This window comes from Lycorma delicatula, chromosome 13, assembly GCF_047948215.1.
Source record: "Lycorma delicatula isolate Av1 chromosome 13, ASM4794821v1, whole genome shotgun sequence".
Lineage (NCBI taxonomy): Eukaryota > Metazoa > Arthropoda > Insecta > Hemiptera > Fulgoridae > Lycorma > Lycorma delicatula.
Genome location: NC_134467.1, coordinates 14,844,560 through 14,863,730, shown reverse-complemented (window position 1 = coordinate 14,863,730; position 19,171 = coordinate 14,844,560). Strand labels below are relative to the sequence as shown.

Here is a 19,171-nt window from a genome sequence, read left to right as displayed (position 1 = left end):
GATACAATTGTCATTTTTTTGAAAGCAATTTTAATAAAAATACTTTTAAGAAGATTAAAAACATATTTAATCATATATCATATGATTAAATATGCATTTTAATTTCTCTCATTTATAACGTAAGTTTCAATTCAAAATAGGAAATGCCACCATTAAAAACAATACTTGCAATTGCAGTTTTTAGAAGGACATCTTAAAAACAATAATTGCAATTATTATTTTTAACAGATGGTAAGTTTAAAAATGTTGGGGACACTATAAAATGTTTGATTCTTAATGTGGGCGGTAGGCGAAAATGTTTTAGAATCAATGACCTTTCTCTCTTTTTCGGTTCGAACAATTTCCTTACGGTCAGATCAGCCGTGATGGACAAATTCCCTTGCCACCTCGATCTTTTGACGTTACGCCACTCGATTTATTTCTTCGGTTGTTTGTCAAAGATAGGGTTTACACAACGGTACCCACCGGGTTGGTCTAGTGGTGAACGCGTCTTCCCAAATCAATTGATTTGGAAGTCGAGAATTCCAGCCGTTCAAGTTCTAATTTTTTTTTTTTTGTTTGGGAGTGAAAAACACCTGTGCGTTATCATCGCCCGGAATTTCTTTAATAAAAGGTAAAATAAAACTAAATAAGGTTTAAAACTAATATAAAATAAAAAAAATAAAACTAAGTTAAAGCAAAAGTTAAAAAGTGAAATAAAACTAAAAACCAATATCGCAGACGGAGTCTTTAAAATATAAAAGCTAATAGAAAAAGGAAACTATATAAAATTTAACTAATTCCGATAGGGAGTGCAAAAGGCTCCCTACTCGGATAATAAAATTAAAAGTTCTAGTAAAGGCAGTTACTTTTATACGGACATGAATACTATATCGTGGATACGGGTGTTCTTTGATGGTTGGGTGTCAATTAACCACACATCTCAGAAATGATCGACCTGATACTGTACAAGACTACATTTCATTTACACTATTATATATCATCCTCTGAAGTAATATCTGAACGGTAATTCCCGAAGGCTAAAGAGGAAAAATAAAAGAAAGAAAGGGTTTATACAACGAAGATTGTTCATATCGATGTACTAAAAAAAAGAATGGAAGGTGTAATTAATGGAATAACTCAAAATATTCTTCGTAATATGTGACATGAAATTGAACGTCATCTAAACATTTTACGCACCAAAAAAAGTGTTCATGTGGAACTTGTTTGAAATGCCCTGTTCAACAATAAAACACGCATTTATGTACACTTTACTGTTACATTTCTATTAACACCTAAAACACGGTGAATTATTTATGATCAATCTGTAAAAAAAAAAAAAGAGCTATTATTGGGTTATACGATGAAGAATATGTTTTTTTTTTTAATTAAAGTCTACCCCAGTCTAACGTTAACAAAGATGTAGCCAGCAGTTTTGTATTCAGTACGTTATTATAATCACAGACTAAGTTTAGCCATTAACCACTTTTTTTTTAATACTCTTAAATCATTCTCCAGTCGGTTTAACTGCCCCTCTGTCCTCACGCGCGCACACAAACTATATATATATATATATATATATATATGTGTGTGTGTGTGTGTGTGTGTGTGTGTGTGTGTGAAACAGTAATGGCACCTTATCGTCTACCCTTTTTTATCTACTCTTATTCTAAACGCCGTTTACCCATAATGTAAAGGAGAAATATATATTCTCTTATTTTCTCTCTCTCTGTCTCTCTAATATTCAATTAGGGATATCACTCTAAAAAGGTTATAAAGAAACTTCCTAATTGCCGCCAGTAAAGTCGTTCTATAATCCATAATAAACTAGATATAAATCGGTCAGTGTCTTTTACTCTTTTAACATAATTCACTTTATATTCTCACTCCCCCTTTTTTTTTAATTCTGTTTCGCTTCTTACATTCTTTTATCATCCTCTTTCTTTAATATTTTCTCCTTTCATACCGGTTTTGATTGTCTCTCTTTCTTGAAATAATTATTATCACTCGCTATCTTTTAACGTATTACACTCCTCTTTTTCATTTTTCCTTCATTCTTTTCGTTTTTAATCTCTCATAATATTAATTGCTTTTAAATGATTACGCATTAGATACGGTTAACTTGATAGATTGGCGTCTGTTATAGAGTTAAAATGACACTGGAGGGAGAACGTTTCTGTATAATATTAACCATTACTTTATAAAAATTATTACTTTAAAAATCATTTACTGTTTTAAATAATTTATAATTATATTATAACTAGTTCCAATTCATGGCTTCGCACGCGTACTTATAACAATATAAAGTATAAAAATAAAGATTCATAGAAATCAGTGAAATAGTATTAGCGAAATAAAGAGATTTATACAGTTCATAAACTGATATTACTTTCCCGTTTAGATAGCGTTATACAGAGTGTCCCATATAAAACTCAACCCAACCTTACATTGGTAGGTATTGAAATAATAAAAAGGCATTTGTAAATGTAAATGTAATTTTTATTATTACCATCCATTACCTTACATTTAGAGTAAATGTTGGAAGTGACCGCCATCTTCTTGAATACAAGCTTCGATTCTTTTTACAGCGTTTCTTACAACTTTTTTCAAAGTTTGTGGCCGGATATTTAATACAGCTTGTTCAATATTGACTTTCAATCGTTCAATTGTTCGCGGTTTGTCGCTGTAGGCGTTTTCTTTGAGGTAACCCCGTAGAAAAAAATCCGCCGCAGTCAAATCTGGAGATCTTGGTGGCCACAAGCCTCGACCGATAACACGATTACCGAAGAATTCCTCGACGAAATCAGAAGTTGAACCTGCGTAGTGCGATGTCGCACCGTCATGTTGTAGCCAGCAGCGTATTTCTTCCTCTTCCAATAGTGCGATGGACCGAAATAAAATATCCTGATATCGTTCTGCATTAATGGTGTACTCGAAAAAATAGGACCGATTACTTTCTTCCGCGATATCGCGCACCTCACGCCCGACTTCTGCGGGTGTAATTGTTTTTCCTGATAAACGTGGGGATTTTTATAAATCAATATTATATATTTAGAACTACTGAACCGATTTTTACCAATCTTGTTCAGATTATTTCTCTATATTGGTCATTAAATTTTCAACTTAAAAGGTCACGAGGATGAGGCTGTAGAGCAAGGTCATCCTCTGTATTTCGATATTTCGCCTAATTAATGCCATATTTTTCTTAGCCACTTTTGTTAATAATTAAAAATAGCAATATCTGCACAAAAGAAATGTTCTACACTACTGCTATGTTGTGACGTCACAGATGAACAGTAAAATTAAATAAATAAATAATATATTTAAAGTCTAAAATATAGACTAATTTTCTTAAACATACAAAATCACCAGGACGCCAACGCATCCCAGAAGCTGCTGTAAAAAAAAAACTTAAAAGCTTTGTACGTAGTCCGAAGAGATCAACTCTATGTGCGTCAAGTGAGACTTTCTTTCATTTTCCTGTTTAGCCTCCGGTAATTACTTTTCAGATAATACTTCACAGAATGAATGAGAATATGTATGAGTGTATAAATGAAGTGTACTCTTGTACAGTCTCAGTTCGACCGTTCCTGAGATGTGTGGTTAACTGAAACCCATCCTTGCCACTGATGTAAAACGTTGAATCATCACTAAAAATGTAACGTCTGCAATTCGATTTATCATTTCCACATAAAACTGCAGCCGAGAAATTTTGTCATCTAATTCGTTGAACCACGGTTAATTTGTATGGTCCAAGTGCAATCGTTTACGTAGTTCTCGCCAAACTGTCGTTTGTGGAACGCCAGTCTCACGAGCCGGTGGGGTGAAAACCTCACCGGGTTGGTCTAGTGGTGAACGCGTCTTCTCAAATCAGCCGATTTGGAAGTCGAGAGTTCCAGCGTTCAAGTCCTAGTAAAGCCAGTTATTTTTATACGGATTTGAATACTAGATCGTGGATACCAGTGTTCTTTGGCGGTCGGGTTTCAATTAACCACACATCTCAGGAACGGTCGAACTGAGAATGTACAAGACTAGACTAATACATATCATCCTGTAAAGTAATACCTGAATTGTAATTCCCATAAGCTAAACAGAAAAATAAAGAAAGATAGGTCATTTAATCACATGACTTTTATTTTAGCAAATTTGCAAAGAATTTGGAACTTGCAAATGCGGCCATGTTTATATGAATATTTACGTATACAATTTTTTCGTCCGCTCTACCGGGCGCAATTTTTAACAAATTTTGATGAAAATTTGTGTGATGATGTAAACCTAGTGGGAATGGAGCCCTATTAATTTTCAGGCGAAACGGTTCACAGAATCCAAGTTACGGCCCCAAAAAGTGGTTTTTGGGTATATTTTCAAATGCTTTTTGTTCTACTTAACACCATTCTTAACGGATTTTGAAGAAACTGGGTTGAATGTTGTAAATCTATTGAGAATACAGCCTGATTAATTTTCGAGCGAATTGTTTCATAGAAACCAGAGCTACGGTTGCCAAAAAATGTTTTTGGGTACATTTTCATTATTTATTTGTTATACTGGGCGTAATTTTTAACCAATTTTGATCAAATTTGGTAGGATAATGGTCAACCGATTGAGGATACAGTTTTACTGACTTTCAGGTGAATCGATTTACAGAGATCGGAGTTATCCAGGCAAAAAACTGGATACGTTTTCAAGGTTAACTTAAACCGGAAATCGACCCTACTGACGCGCTTACTGTACAAGAGTTTTTTTTGCGTTTTATTATGATGTCCTGAATCAGTACATTAACTTTGGTCAACACCTCTCAGGACTCTTTATCTTTATCACTTTCTCTCTCACTCTCCCTCTCTCTCTCTCTCTCTGTGTGTGTGTGTTGACAGTAATTGTGACGTAACATATTACATCTAAATTTAATGTGAACTATAATCAATGATAATAGAATGTTTACTATAACGACCGTTAACTTTAATAGTATATAAGCTTTCTCAATAAAAATGTTATCTTTACAACGATTTTAAATGTCAAACTTCATTCAATAAACGTTAAATATTTAGAATTATATTTTTATTAAAAGACCAAAATTAGTATATAATTATTTAAATTAATGGTTTTTTTTTTTACTATAATTAACCGCAGTTATGTTTTGTGTTTTTTTTTTTCATTAAAAATGTTTTTAAAAAATTACGTAATTATAAATAGTAAATTCCCTTATTACAGCCGCCGCTTATGTATTAGATAACTTCCGGTGTCTGACCTTCAATTAATTAAACATAATTTAAAAGAATGGATAGGCTTTAAATAACCACAAAACAAAATAATTTTCATTTTTATCTACACAAGAACAAGCATAAAATACAGTTAATTATGTCATAATTAATTCGTAAACTACTGCACCGATTTATAAAGAAAAAAAAGAAGATGAATCTCATTAAAATAGCAATCTGAATAAAATAAAAACTCAACAGTAGGATAAATATGAGTAAACCATAATAACGATAAAAAGGAAATGTGATAAAGAAAGTATTATATATTAAAAATAGGGAAATAATAAAACGAAATTTAATGTGTTTTGTAATTTAGGTAATAAAAGTATAACAATAAAAACCTAGAATAAAATTCAAAATCAAGCAAGAAGTGATTTTATTTTATTTTAAAAAAATCTGATGTGAACACACATGACTTCCTTGTACGCCTGTTAAATTACATATATATATATTATTTTTGTCTTCAATCATTTGACTGGTTTTATGCAGCTCTCCAAGATTCCCTATCTAGTGCTAGTCGTTTCATTTCAGTATACCCCTACATCCTACATCCCTAACAATTTGTTTTACATATTCGAAACGTTGCTTGCCTGCAAAATTTTTTCCTTCTACCTGTCCTTCCAATATTAAAGCGACTATTCTAAGATGCCTTAATATGTGGCCTATAAGTCTGTCTCTTTTTTTAACTATATTTTTCCAAATGCTTCTTTCTTCATCTATTTGCCGCAACACCTCTTCATTTGTCATTTTATCCACCCGTCTGATTTTTAACATTCTGCTGTAGCACCGCATTTCAAAAGCTTCTAATTTTTTCTTCTCAGATACTCCGATCGTCCAAGTTTCACTTCCATATAAAGCGACGCTCCAAACGTATACTTTCAAAAATCTTTTCCTGACGTTTAAATTAATTTTTGATGTAAGCAAATTATATTTCTGACTGAAGGCTCGTTTCGCCTGTGCTATTCGGCATTTTATATCGCTCCTGCTTCGTCCATCTTTGGTAATTCTACTTCCCAAATAACAAAATTCTTCCACCTCCATAATCTTTTCTCCTCCTATTTTCACCTTCAGTGGTCCATCTTTGTTATTTCTACTGCATTTCATTATTTTCGTTTTGTTCTTGTTTATTTTCATGCGTAATATGATGTAAATTACAAATACACATTTCTTTAAAATAAAAAGTATATACAATTTTATTTCGTTAAGAACTTCTGATATTTTTTCGTATTTTTTTGTAATTGTTATTATTGAATTATTATTTATTATAAAAATTCTTTTACGATCAGAGCTTAATAACTATTAATAAATCAATATATTTAAATTTTAAAAAAAGAAGTCGGATTCGAACCGATATGCCTTTCCCTTGCAAGATCCAAATATTTCATTAATTAAAATTTTATTTGACTGTAACTCTCGAACCGATAAAATATGTACCATTTATGATATATAGTTGAAAAGCTCTCAATGAGAGCTTATTACGGCAGTGAAGAGAAAGTCTAAAAATCCAAATTTTTGTTGGATTTTGGGCTTCTTTGGACACTTCTGGTCGAGTCGATTAGAATCAAAAGGGAAGGTGCACAACTACATGTTACTAATCGTTTTTAAGTTATGCGTTCGTAATACATATGTTCAGACGTTACGCCGAAACTAGTTTTAAATCAATTCATGGTCAAAATGGAATTTCCATTGAAATTTGAAAACCGAAATATTTCGCGATCACAATACTTACTTCATTTACTTTGTACAAGGAAAAAAATATAGGATAAAAATCAAAATCTTGCGGGTACAAGCAAAGAGTGATTGTAATTTAAAAAAAAATTCTATATCATATATACATATCTAGGTGTTAAAAAAATTTACCAGCCGGGTTGGTCAAATGTTTAAACTGGTCGTCGCAAATCAGCTGATTTCGAAGTGGAGAGTTCTAAGGTTCAAATCCTAGTAAAGGCAGCGTTATTTTTACACGAAAAACCCATCGGGTTGGTCTAGTGGTAAACGCGTCTTCTAAGTTTTCGTCGGTTTTGTTGTTAATAAAAGTCGACATGTTTAAATTGTTATTTCTTTTTCGTTGACATTATTTACATCAATCTTCTTATAATTAAATTCTCTACAACTTAGGTTTAAAAATGTATGATTTATCGCCAATTTAACAATGTTACTGAACATCAAACGTAAAAAAAATGTGTTTTTTGACCCTATTTTTGGCGTTTTACATGGGATATCTTAAAAACTAAGAGAGATACAGTTCTTGGACCTATTGTTTTCGAATTCTCAGTCCAAAAATATAAGAAACAATTGAATTTTCCCCTTAATTGACCTTCCTAGAATTTCAGAAAGCCTTAATTTGAAATACTACTTGTAAGCAGCATTTTATCATTATCATAAAAAAACAGTAAGTATTCTTTCTTCCTCCAGTTATTTTCTACTGTATATAACGAAAAAGTTTTTTCAATCTGTTAAAAATTAATCTGTTTTGTTGTTAATAAGAGTCGACATGATTAAAATTTTACTTGTTTTCTGTTAACATTATTTACATCAATCTTCTTATAATTATTTTCTTTACAATTTATGTTTTAAAAATGTATGTTTTATGGCCAATTTAACAACGTTATTGTACGACAAACGTAAAAAATGTGTTTTTGACTCTATTTTTGACGTTTTCCATGGGATATCTTAAAAACTAAGAGAGATACAGTTCTGGGACCTATTTTTTTCGATTTCCTAGTTCAAAATCCGTAAGAAACAACTGAATTTGCCCCTTAATTGACCTTCCCAGAATATCAGAAAACTTTAATTTATCCGAAGGAACTGAAACTCGGGCGAAATCTTTCACTCTGTATAACTCGCTAACGAAGCGTTTTTCGGACTTATGTTTATATGAACTTTTTTCTTATTTTTAGCCTCTAGAGTGAGTTGTCAAAGCGTTGCCTTATCTTTCTGAATCACTCTGTATATTTCGTTTTTGAATCAAACTCTTTCAATTTTTATTATTAATAACCTAGAAAGTTACGTAACACTTTACCAGCTTTTTTTTCAGTTAATCCACAAATAAATAATTTTATAAAATTATGGAACTCTTTATTACAAGAACTTGAGTATTAATTAATAAACGTACGATTTTTATTTAAAAACAAAAAAAAAACAATCAGAAAACAAAAGAAGGTTCACAATTTGAACACAAATCACCGGATGGAAACAACAGTTAACAGCAATAACGAACCGTCTAGCCGTACAATGGCCCCACCTATATGTTAATTTATTTTTACGTATATCTGTATAGATTACAATAATATATATATATAATGGTTGGCGATTGTTAATTTCATAGCCTGCGGCATCTCTTGTGGCAGTATTAAACGGCTCAGTTGTGGTATAGCGCAGTTGCATGATGATGATGATGAAAACAGAACGCTTTGCTTTGCTTGCTTGTTTGCTCGCGTTGGACTTTCTACCGGAAATAATTGGTCTATATTAACTAAATTACAATAGAATGTAATACGTTACTAAAACATAGTGAAGTCAGATAAACGTGTCGTCCTGCCATTAAATTAAATAATGTATTAAATTACATTTTTATATTATTTAACATTTATAAATTACTATTTTACTAACAGGTTTAAACCCATCTACCCTAATATGTATAGTCCGATAAAAAAAAATTTGTACATTTTTTAAAATGTTAAATGTATTAATAAAAAAACTGATGTGGACACCACAGGACTTCCTTTTACGCCTATTAAATTACATATACACATATTTTAAACTTATTTCATATGAAAGAGAGATACGATCCTCCAATTCTTTAATAAAATTGGACAGTTACACAATTGCTAAAATATTAATTTTTATTAACATCAAATATTTATACTATTATTAATTCAACAATCTTACACGAAATATTAGATTAGAGTAAAATTCCCTTGATTGCCTTTAAATAAAAGGCTTATATCTATCTAATACTATGTTTTAGGTAGATTTCATAAGAAAGCTACCTACTGTAATGGGTACCATGATTCGAATACCGGAATATTTCGACATATCTTCGGGTTTCACATTCCCCAGATCACAAAACCACCGTCAGCTAAAACGTTTATATATATATTTCACTTTCTTGTGGACACGATAACTATTGTAATTTTGGGCCAATCGCTTTCAACTTGTTCTTTAAAAATAACTAGCCCCAATATCTCAGTCGAGTTCGTTAACGGACAAAATCGGACCATGGGGTTTGAAATGAGGGGGGTTTTTCGAAAAAACTAAATATCGCTAAAATTTTTTTAACTCGTAAAAACTAATTACGTATTTGTTTTGAAGCACCGCACGACTACAGCGCTTTTAAGGGAACATTTTATTAACTTATCGTTTAATAATACTGAAATATACGAGGTGCTACCCAAAAGTTCGGGGAATTTGAATTTCGCGCGGGAACGATTGCTGGTACGACCTGCTACCGCTAGATGTGTCTAACATTACTCTTTGTGAATCAGTGTTCCAACAGCCGTGAAGGTGATTGGCTGAATTCTTGGCGTTCGAGCGGTTGTGTAACGTTGTGTTTTACTGCTTCGGCGAAGTTCTAAATGGCAAATTAGAAAGAGCAAAAAACCTGCATCAAATTTTGCTTCATGCTTAAAAAAACCGGTGCAAAAACCCACCGCATGCTTGTGGAAGCATTTGGTGACAATTCTATGAGTAAAAGTAAACCTTTTTTGTGATATAAACGATTCAAAGATGGACGAACGACAATCGATGACGATGAGCGTTCAGGAAGACGACATCAACAAGCGCAACGCCGGAAAACATCGCGGTAATGCGAGAGGCTATTGTTCCAGATCGTAGACAAACAATCCATGATGTTTGTGCATTTGTACAAATGTCATATGGGTCCGTGCAACGCATCTTGTCAGACAATTTAAACATAAGACGCATTGCTGCAAAATTTGTACGGAGACTGTTGAACAACGACCAGAAACAAAATCGCGTAACTGTCTATAGTAAATTGAAAAATTCAGCAAGAGATGACCCTAACTTCATCTCCAACATCATAACCGGCGATGAGACATAGATGTACGGATATGACCCTGAAACTAAGCAGCAGTCGTCGCAGTGGAATTCGCCAAATTCACCGCGGCCAAAAAAAAACACGCCAAGTTCGCAGCAACGTGAAGTCTATGAAGATTATTTTTTTCGATATCAAAGGCATTATCCATAAGGAATTTGTTCCTCTTGGTCAAACTGTCAATGGGATGTTCTATTGTGAAGTTTTGAAGCGGTTACGTGAAAGCATTAGGCGCAAACATTCAGATCTGTGGGGTAACAACAGCCGGGTTCTGCACCATGACAACGCGCCCGCGCACACATCGCTAGCCGTTCGGTATTTCTTGGCTTCCAAAAAGACGGTAGTGATTCCCCACCCACCCTATTCGCCTTACCTTGCCCCGTGCGACTTTTTTCTCTTTCCGAAAATAAAATTGCAATCGAAAGGCCGTCGTTTTAACACAATTGAAGAGATTCAGGAAGAAATGCAGAACGTGCTTCGAACACTTACACCTGCAGACTTCCAGGGATGCATGGAATCATGGGGAAAACGTTGGGATCACTGTATCAATGCCCATGGGGATTACTTTGAAGGAGACAGTGGAAATTATAAGTTATAGTAAGCTTTTATGGAAAAATTCCTCGAACTTTTGGGTAGCACCTCGTATTATCTGTATTGATATTTTATTTATTCCGTTAACCCGTATACGGTTTTTAAGCACATTGCGCTTATGTACTGTATTCGTGAACGTGATAAAGTGTAGAATTAGATTATTACCCCAACCTACCGGGTTGGTCTAGCGGTGAACGCGTCTTCCCAAATCAGCTGATTTGGAAGTCGAGAGTTCCAGCGTTCAAGTCCTAGTAAAGCCAGCTATTTTTACACGGATTTGAATACTAGATCGTGGATACCGGTGTTCTATGGTGGTTGGGTTTCAATTAACCACACATCTCAGGTATGGTCGAACTGAGAATGTACAAGACTACACTTCATTCACACTCATACATATCATCCTCTGAAGTATTATCTATACAGTAGTTACCGGAGGCTAAATAGGAAAAAGAAAAAAAATTATTACCCTGCTTCCAGCTGTTCTATTTGTATCATTTTTTTTCGGTTCTTTTATTTTACAGAAAACGTTAACCATAGGCGTTGAAAAGACCCAGAAAAAAATTTTCTGGTGTAGCACCCCCACTAATTTTAGCTACGAGCCGTCATTGTCCAGGACGGACTGGAAACAGTTTCCAGCCCAATTTTTTAAACGTAAATTACACCTACATAATGGATTACAACAGGACTGCAGTTGAACGAGGGAACTGCCGTTTTATACGCAGTTTTGAGAAAAAAACTTTTTTTTTTGTTGACTGTATAATCTCCACCTAAATTATGTGGTAGTTAATACACCACGATAATATAATAAGTAGTTGGAATCCGCGTAATTTTTAATAAATATAAAAATCTAATTTTCTGATTTCATCGGAATTTCTTATCAACATATTGACTTATTACACGATCCAGTTTTAATAAACATCTAAATAATTTATCAATGTAGTTAATTTTTTTTAATAATAAATCCTATTTTAAATGATAAATTAGTTTAAACGGTAGGAAAATCTAATTCCCGGATATTTATTGAAACTGTAAATAAATTAATGTGACGTAAAAAAATATTGAATAAAATTCTTACACTTTTTTACATCGACTATAAATGACGAAGATTATCCACGTTTGGAGCTCGATTAGCGGTAGAAAATATGTTAAATTTTTTTTTTCTTCAGTCATTTGACTGGTTTGATGCAGCTCTCCAAGATTCCCTATCTAGTGCTAGTCGTTTCATTTCAGTATACCCTCTACATCCTACATCACTAACAATTTGTTTTACATATTCCAAACGTGGCCTGCCTACACAATTTTGTCCTTCTACCTGTCCTTCCAATATTAATTTCAGGATGTCTTAATATGTGGCCTATAAGTCTGTCTCTTCTATTAACTATATTTTTCCAAATGCTTCTTTCTTCATCTATTTGCCGCAATACCTCTTCATTTGTCACTTTATCCACCCATCTGAATTTTAACATTCTCCTATAGCACCGCATTTCAAAAGCTTCTAATCTTTTCTTCTCAGATACTCCGATCGTCCAAGTTTCACTTCCATATAAAGCGACACTCCAAAAATATACTTTCAAAAATATTTTCCTGACGTTTAAATTAATTTTTGATGTAAACAAATAATATTTCTTACTGAAGGCTCGTTTCGCTTATGCTATTCGGCATTTTATATCGCTCCTGCTTCGTCCATCTTTAGTAATTCTACTTCCCAAGTAACAAAATTCTTCTACCTCCGTAATCTTTTCTCCTCCTATTTTCACATTCAGCGGTCCATCTTTGTTATTTCTACTACATTTCATTACTTTTGTTTTGTTCTTGTTTATTTTCATGCGATAGCTCAAATTTAAAGTTAATTAAAATTTAAAAAATAATATTTATATTTTTATAAATAATAGTAGCTGCTCAGCCTGGCATCGCCTTGCTCTGCTCTTTGGGGCAAAAAAGGAGATTTAGTTTTTTGAAAACGATTTATTTAACGTAATCGTGTAAAAATACATAAAATTTTACAAAATAATTGTAACTGTTTTCCACACAACCCATGAGGTGCAGCCAAATGTGAGTTTTTTAAAAATATTTTATCAAGACTCGATTAATTTTTGCGTGCCTCACATTAACTGCGTATTCCAAAAAATTATTGCCATTAAAAGATTTTTACTATTTGTTTTTCCGGTACTTTAACTATTATTTCGATATATTTCTATTTCATAATTTTAACGTTAGCTCTTATACTGCTAGCAAATACGCTGGTTTGAATTTTAAAAATTGGTCGTATCGTTCCGGAAATATAATTGAACTTCGGAAAAAGAGAATGACCGGATAAACGGATAATCGAGAGTGTATCTTTTGTATGCAAAGGTTAGCTCTTGAACTGCTAGCAAATACGCTGTTACTAAAACAGCGTAATATATAATTATATATATATTACGCTGTTATATATATATATACATATATAGCTGTACCCACCACGCTTCGCTGTGGCACGTTGTGGTTGCATGGATGAGAAATGAGAAACAAAACAAAGCATACGTTTCATAGAAGTATAATTTTGCAATACTTGTGGATATACAATTTTTTTTGTTTTTCCACTGTCTGCGTAGACATAAAGGCTATCTGGTTTGCCGACTCGGAAACACGCAACATACAGTTGCCAATGTGAGAAGCAATCCGCATCTAAATCTAAACCACACAATTCTAAAGATTGACCTTGAGCTTTATAGATTGTGATTGCAAATGTAATCGAATTGGGAATTGCAATCTTTTAAATTGAAATGGTGTATCGGTCGGGATTACGGGTATTGGAGGAATGAGGACATCTTCACCTTTGAAAGGCACCGTTAAAATCGTTGCTTCCACGTAGTGGAAGCAACGATTTATTCTTCAATTTCTTAACTGCAAGCCGTTGCAGAGTTTTGGCCGATTAATATTCCGCAACAGGATAATCGGCACACCTATTTTCAATTTTAATATGTGTGGTGGCATCCCTGGGAGATCAAGTGAGTTTAAAAATTCCGTCGGATAATTAACTACTTCATCTGCTTCCACAACGGTGTCTATCGACTTATATGTAATTTCCTCACTTTGAATGCCGGATTGGATAACATTATTAAGTCGATAGACATCTTTATTCTTTGCGGCAAGGATAGCTCGTTCACCGAGCCGATCGTGATTTCTATGATTAATTTGAATATCGGGAAATACTTTTTCGATCGGTTCTTCTTTCGATGTTACTAAATTACAAAATTATCATGAAATGATATTCGTCTAGACGTCACATCGATTGGCAGCTGTCCGTTTCCAATGTCCAGTAACTGTCGTGAGAATATCTCAGCTGACGGATCATTCTGCAACTGGACACGCATATTCGTAGACGACTGCGATGTACGTACGTGTCGCCACAGTGTTGAATATTTCAGGCAAGCATTTATTTCGTCTGCCGGTGTCGATCGAGAAATTACAGGCAATGTTTGCCTAAAATCTCCTGCGAGCAATATCAAAGCATTCCCGAACGGTTGAACGTTTCCACGCAAATCTCGTAACGATTAATCAAGAGCTTTAAGCGATTTTTTATGCGCCATCGTGCATTCATCCCAAACAATGAGTTTACACTTTTCCCATACACTTTGTAATACTTTTCCCATACAGAATGCTTTAGAAATATTGCACGCGGGAGTCTCGATGATTTGAATGTTTAACGGCAATTTCAGAGCTGAATGCGCAGTCCTTCCACTTGGTAACAATGTCGCAGCTATTCCAGACGAAGCAAGAGCTAAGGCTATGTCATTTTTTGATCGAACCGTTGCTAGAATCGATCTAATGAGGAATGTTTTCCCAGTTCCTCCTGGCGCATCCAAGAAGAAGGTCCCCCCAACTCCGTCATTTATCATTTGCATTATGCGATCGTAAATGCCTTTCTGTTAACTTGGAAATGTTTGATCGGACATATGACTGAAGATCATCAATGTTGTAACTCTGTTCACGGCGTAAATCCACATCAAATGAAGCGATCGCAGCTCGGGTGGGTGCTGGCATTCCCGATCGACTAAGAACTTTATTTACATAAGCTAAGCACTTGTCTTCAATATTTATTGATGCTTCGTTTTAAATGCCTTCTGTAAATTCAGACAAAAGTGAATATTTAACCTAACAAAGGATTTTTTGATCATTATGTAGGTATATTATTTTCTGTGTATTTGGTTATTTCGACTTCTTTTGTTTGCATAGTCTTAAGTCTATCTGGGTATAAGAAAGTCGGGTGTTTTAATTTATTTACTGTAAGTCATCCTTCTTGGTGGCTTTTCTTTTTATTTTGGTGTTTTTTTTTTTTTTTAATAAAATACAAATGTTTTAGCTGTTAAATATAAAATTTGAGCTCAATCGGTACAGAACATTTTGAGTTTTTGAAGCGTACACAAACGAACTTAACATTTTTATATATATTATTGATATATATTTCGTATATTCTCTATATATAAAAGAGAAAGTCCTGACCGACTGACTCATAATCAACGTACGGCCAAAACTATTATAGGTAGAGAATTGAAATTTTCAGGGTACCTTCGCATCTTTAAGTAGGCATGCACTAAGAAAGGACTTTACGAAATTTTGATTTTAAGGGGTTCCAAATGAATAATCGATAGTATTTTCAGTATCGATTTATTTGTGTTGAAAATATTTGCGTTTTAAGATCAATCAATATTGAATGAATTTATTACGGTTATAAAATTTATTAATAATTTAATTTTTTAATTTATTATTAACGTTTTTATTTATTGTTTATAAACACTAAAGAAAATTCTTACGATTTTTTGACGGTCATCATCATGTAAGCATGTTCTTTCTTCTGGCTCTTATTTGTTAGTTTTGTTTCTTCCTACCGATCGTTTATAAACATTTAAGAAAAAAAGAAGTCATATGATTTTTTATGAGTCAACAGGTTAGTGTAGTATTTCAAAAAGCGAATAATTATGTCAATCGAAAAGATAAATGTCAACGACACGTTAATAACCCAGACAGTTAAACCTATCAAAGGAGATGGTGCATGCCTGTTCCGAGCGCTTGCTTTTCACTTATTCAGTGATGAAGAACGATGCCAGGAGATACGAAACAATCGTTTTGTACGTGGTTGATCATCAGATTGACTTTGAATTTAAGAGAATGCGGTTGCCTGTTAAAGTATGTTTTACAATGAAAATAAATAAATCGCAAGGCCAAAGGTTATAAGTTGCTGGGGTAGATGTTAAAGAAGACTGTTTTTTTTACACGGGCAATTTTATGTGGCATGGTCCAGAATCAGCAACCCTTCAGGTTTAATTATTTTGGCGCCAGAAGGAAAAACACCTAATGTAGTTTAAAAAGAAGTTCTAGAATAATTTTATTTTTATATTATACTTAAAATATTTATATTCATTTTTTATTATTAGTTATTTAATGTTTTTTTATTATTTATTTTGTTTGTTATTTAAATATTTATTAAAATAAATTCCGTAAATAACACGCGATTAAGAAGTTTTTAATATTTATGAGTAGATTTTTAAAAGCACTGGACCTGTGAGGGCTCGGATGGCAAAAAAGGGTAGACTATTTTTTTTGGGAGCCCGAAAGTAACTATGATATTTGTGATAAGAACAGGAGTTCTATTATCTATTTCTGACAACATCTTTTAAACATAGCAACATAATAAGCAAATGTGTCACTCCGAAACATTCAATAAATATGTTTAAATTCTAGTATAGCGTGGGAGAGGTTGCGACGTGTAACCTGCTAGTATCGATATATAATAGTATAACAAGTATACATCTTGAGACGTGTATTAACGAATCGTTATTTTCCGCTAATGATCGGTACATTCCGGTGCTAAGCCACGAGGACGCACACTCAGACAAATTCCCTTTAACAGGCTAGGATTGTAAAGACTAAAGCAATTTAATTATATTTAATAGATAAATTTTATCTTCTATTTAAATAACGACAAATATTCAATAAAAACAAATTTATTTTTAAAATCTATAGATATTAATCATCATAGAAAAGATAATATTTCACCCGAAATATTTATGAAAATGTTTTTAATCAGGAAGAATTAAATCAAAATAGGAAGATAAAATTAGTAAACGAAAGAAAAAAGCGGTCATCAATTAGAATGAAATAATTATAAAAATTAAATTAAAAATATATATATATGTATATTAAAAGCTGTAAAGGAAAATTAAATACCAATTTAAATAAACGTCTAAAATTAAATTACCTGATCACATATCATATCCCATTTCTTTTCGTCATCATACTGTTTTAAGAGCTTTGCCTTATCTGGGGGTAAATCCATGGAGGCCTGTAACAAACAATATAAATCATTTGAAAAAATATTTTATGATATAAAATTAAACACACACACACACACACACACACACACACACACACACACACACACCCACAAAAATTTTAGGACATATGTTTATATGAACTTTTACTATTATTTTCACGAATAGAATAAGTTATGAAGGTCCTCGAAAAAATTCGAGTATACGCTGAATAAGAAGTAAAGGTTTTTTATGTTTTTTGATATGAAAAATCAAATAAAATAGGTCCTTGAGCATCTACCGTAGTTTTTATAATATCCAACGAAAAATACGTTTTTTTTAAGTTTAAAATACAATAACTTTCTTAAATGCCTAATAAATTTCCTTATCAAAACTCGTAGAGACTTTAATTCTAAGAAAATTCAAATGTTCTGCTCTCATTCTGACAGTTACACGTCGGTCGTACCGTATCAAGTCACTGATTCGCTCAACATTGTCGTAACATTTTGACGTTAACAGTGTTTCAGGGTGTGGATTATCGGCAACAGATTTCCGGCTATCTGAAAATTCATTAAACCACCTAAAAAATTGGGCTCATGACAGAGCGTCATCTCCATACGCCCTTTTCAATTTTGAAAGGATTTCATTAGCATTCCCACAAGTGTTTAACAGAAAACTTGATCGCACAACGTTGCTCATAATTATTATCTCATTTTTTTTTTTTTGTCTTCAGTCATTTGACTGGTTTGATGCAGCTCTCCAAGATTCCCTATCTAGTGCTAGTCGTTTCATTTAAGTATACCCTCTACATCCTACATCCCTAACAATTTGTTTTACATATTCCAAACGTGGCCTGCGTACACAATTTTTTCCTTCTACCTGTCCTTCCAATATTAAAGCGACTATTCCAGGATGCCTTAGTATGTGGCCTATAAGTCTGTCTCTTCTTTTAACTATATTTTTCCAAACGCTTCTTTCTTCATCTATTTGCCGCAATACCTCTTCGTTTGTCACTTTATCCACCCGTCTGATTTTAAATTCTCCTATAGCACCGCATTTCAAAAGCTTCTAATCTTTTCTTCTCAGATACTCCGATCGTCCAAGTTTCACTTCCATATAAAGCGACGCTCCAAACATACACTTTCAAAAATCTTTTCCTGACATTTAAATTAATTTTTGATGTAAACAAATTATATTTCTGACTGAAGGCTCGTTTCGCTTGTGCTATTCGGCATTTTATATCGCTCCTGCTTCGTCCATCTTTAGTAATTCTACTTCCCAAATAACAAAATTCTTCTACCTCCGTAATCTTTTCTCCTCCTAATTTTCACATTCAGCGGTCCATCTTTGTTATTTCTACTACATTTCATTACTTTTGTTTTGTTCTTGTTTATTTTCACGCGATAGTTCTTGCGTAGAACTTCATCTATGCCGTTCATTGTTTCTTCTAAATCCTTTTTACTCTCGGCTAGAATTACTATATCATCAGCAAATCGTAGCATCTTTATCTTTTCACCTTGTACTGTTACTCCGAATCTAAATTGTTCTTTAACATCATTAACTGCTAGTTCCATGTAGAGATTAAAAAGTAACGGAGATAGGGAACATCCTTGTCGGACTCCCTTTCTTATTATGGCTTCTTTCTTATGTTCTTCAATTGTTACTGTTGCTGTTTGATTCCTGTACATGTTAGCAATTGTTCTTCTAACTCTGTATTTGAACCCTAATTTTTTTTAAATGCTGAACATTTTATTCTAGTCTAAGTTATCGAATGCCTTTTCTAGGTCTATAAACGCCAAGTATGTCGGTTTGTTTTTCTTTAATCTTCCTTCTACTATTAATCTGAGGCCTAAAATTGCTTCCCTTGTCCCTATACTTTTCCTGAAACCAAATTGGTCTTCTCCTAACACTTCCTCCACTCTCCTCTCAATTCTTCTGTATAGAACTCTAGTTAAGATTTTTGATGCATGACTATTTAAACTACTTGTTCTGTATTC

General features: G+C 33.2%; 1 protein-coding gene across 1 annotated transcript in view; it reads right to left on the bottom strand.

Annotated features, from left to right (window-relative positions):
- Nucleotides 1–19,171, bottom strand: part of Frl (formin-like protein) — a 289,290-nt gene that overhangs the window by 123,912 nt on the left and 146,207 nt on the right. The window contains exon 2 of the mRNA XM_075381411.1: nt 17,123–17,206. Coding sequence (XP_075237526.1) covers nt 17,123–17,206 — 84 coding nt within the window. The remainder of the gene's footprint in view (nt 1–17,122; nt 17,207–19,171) is intronic.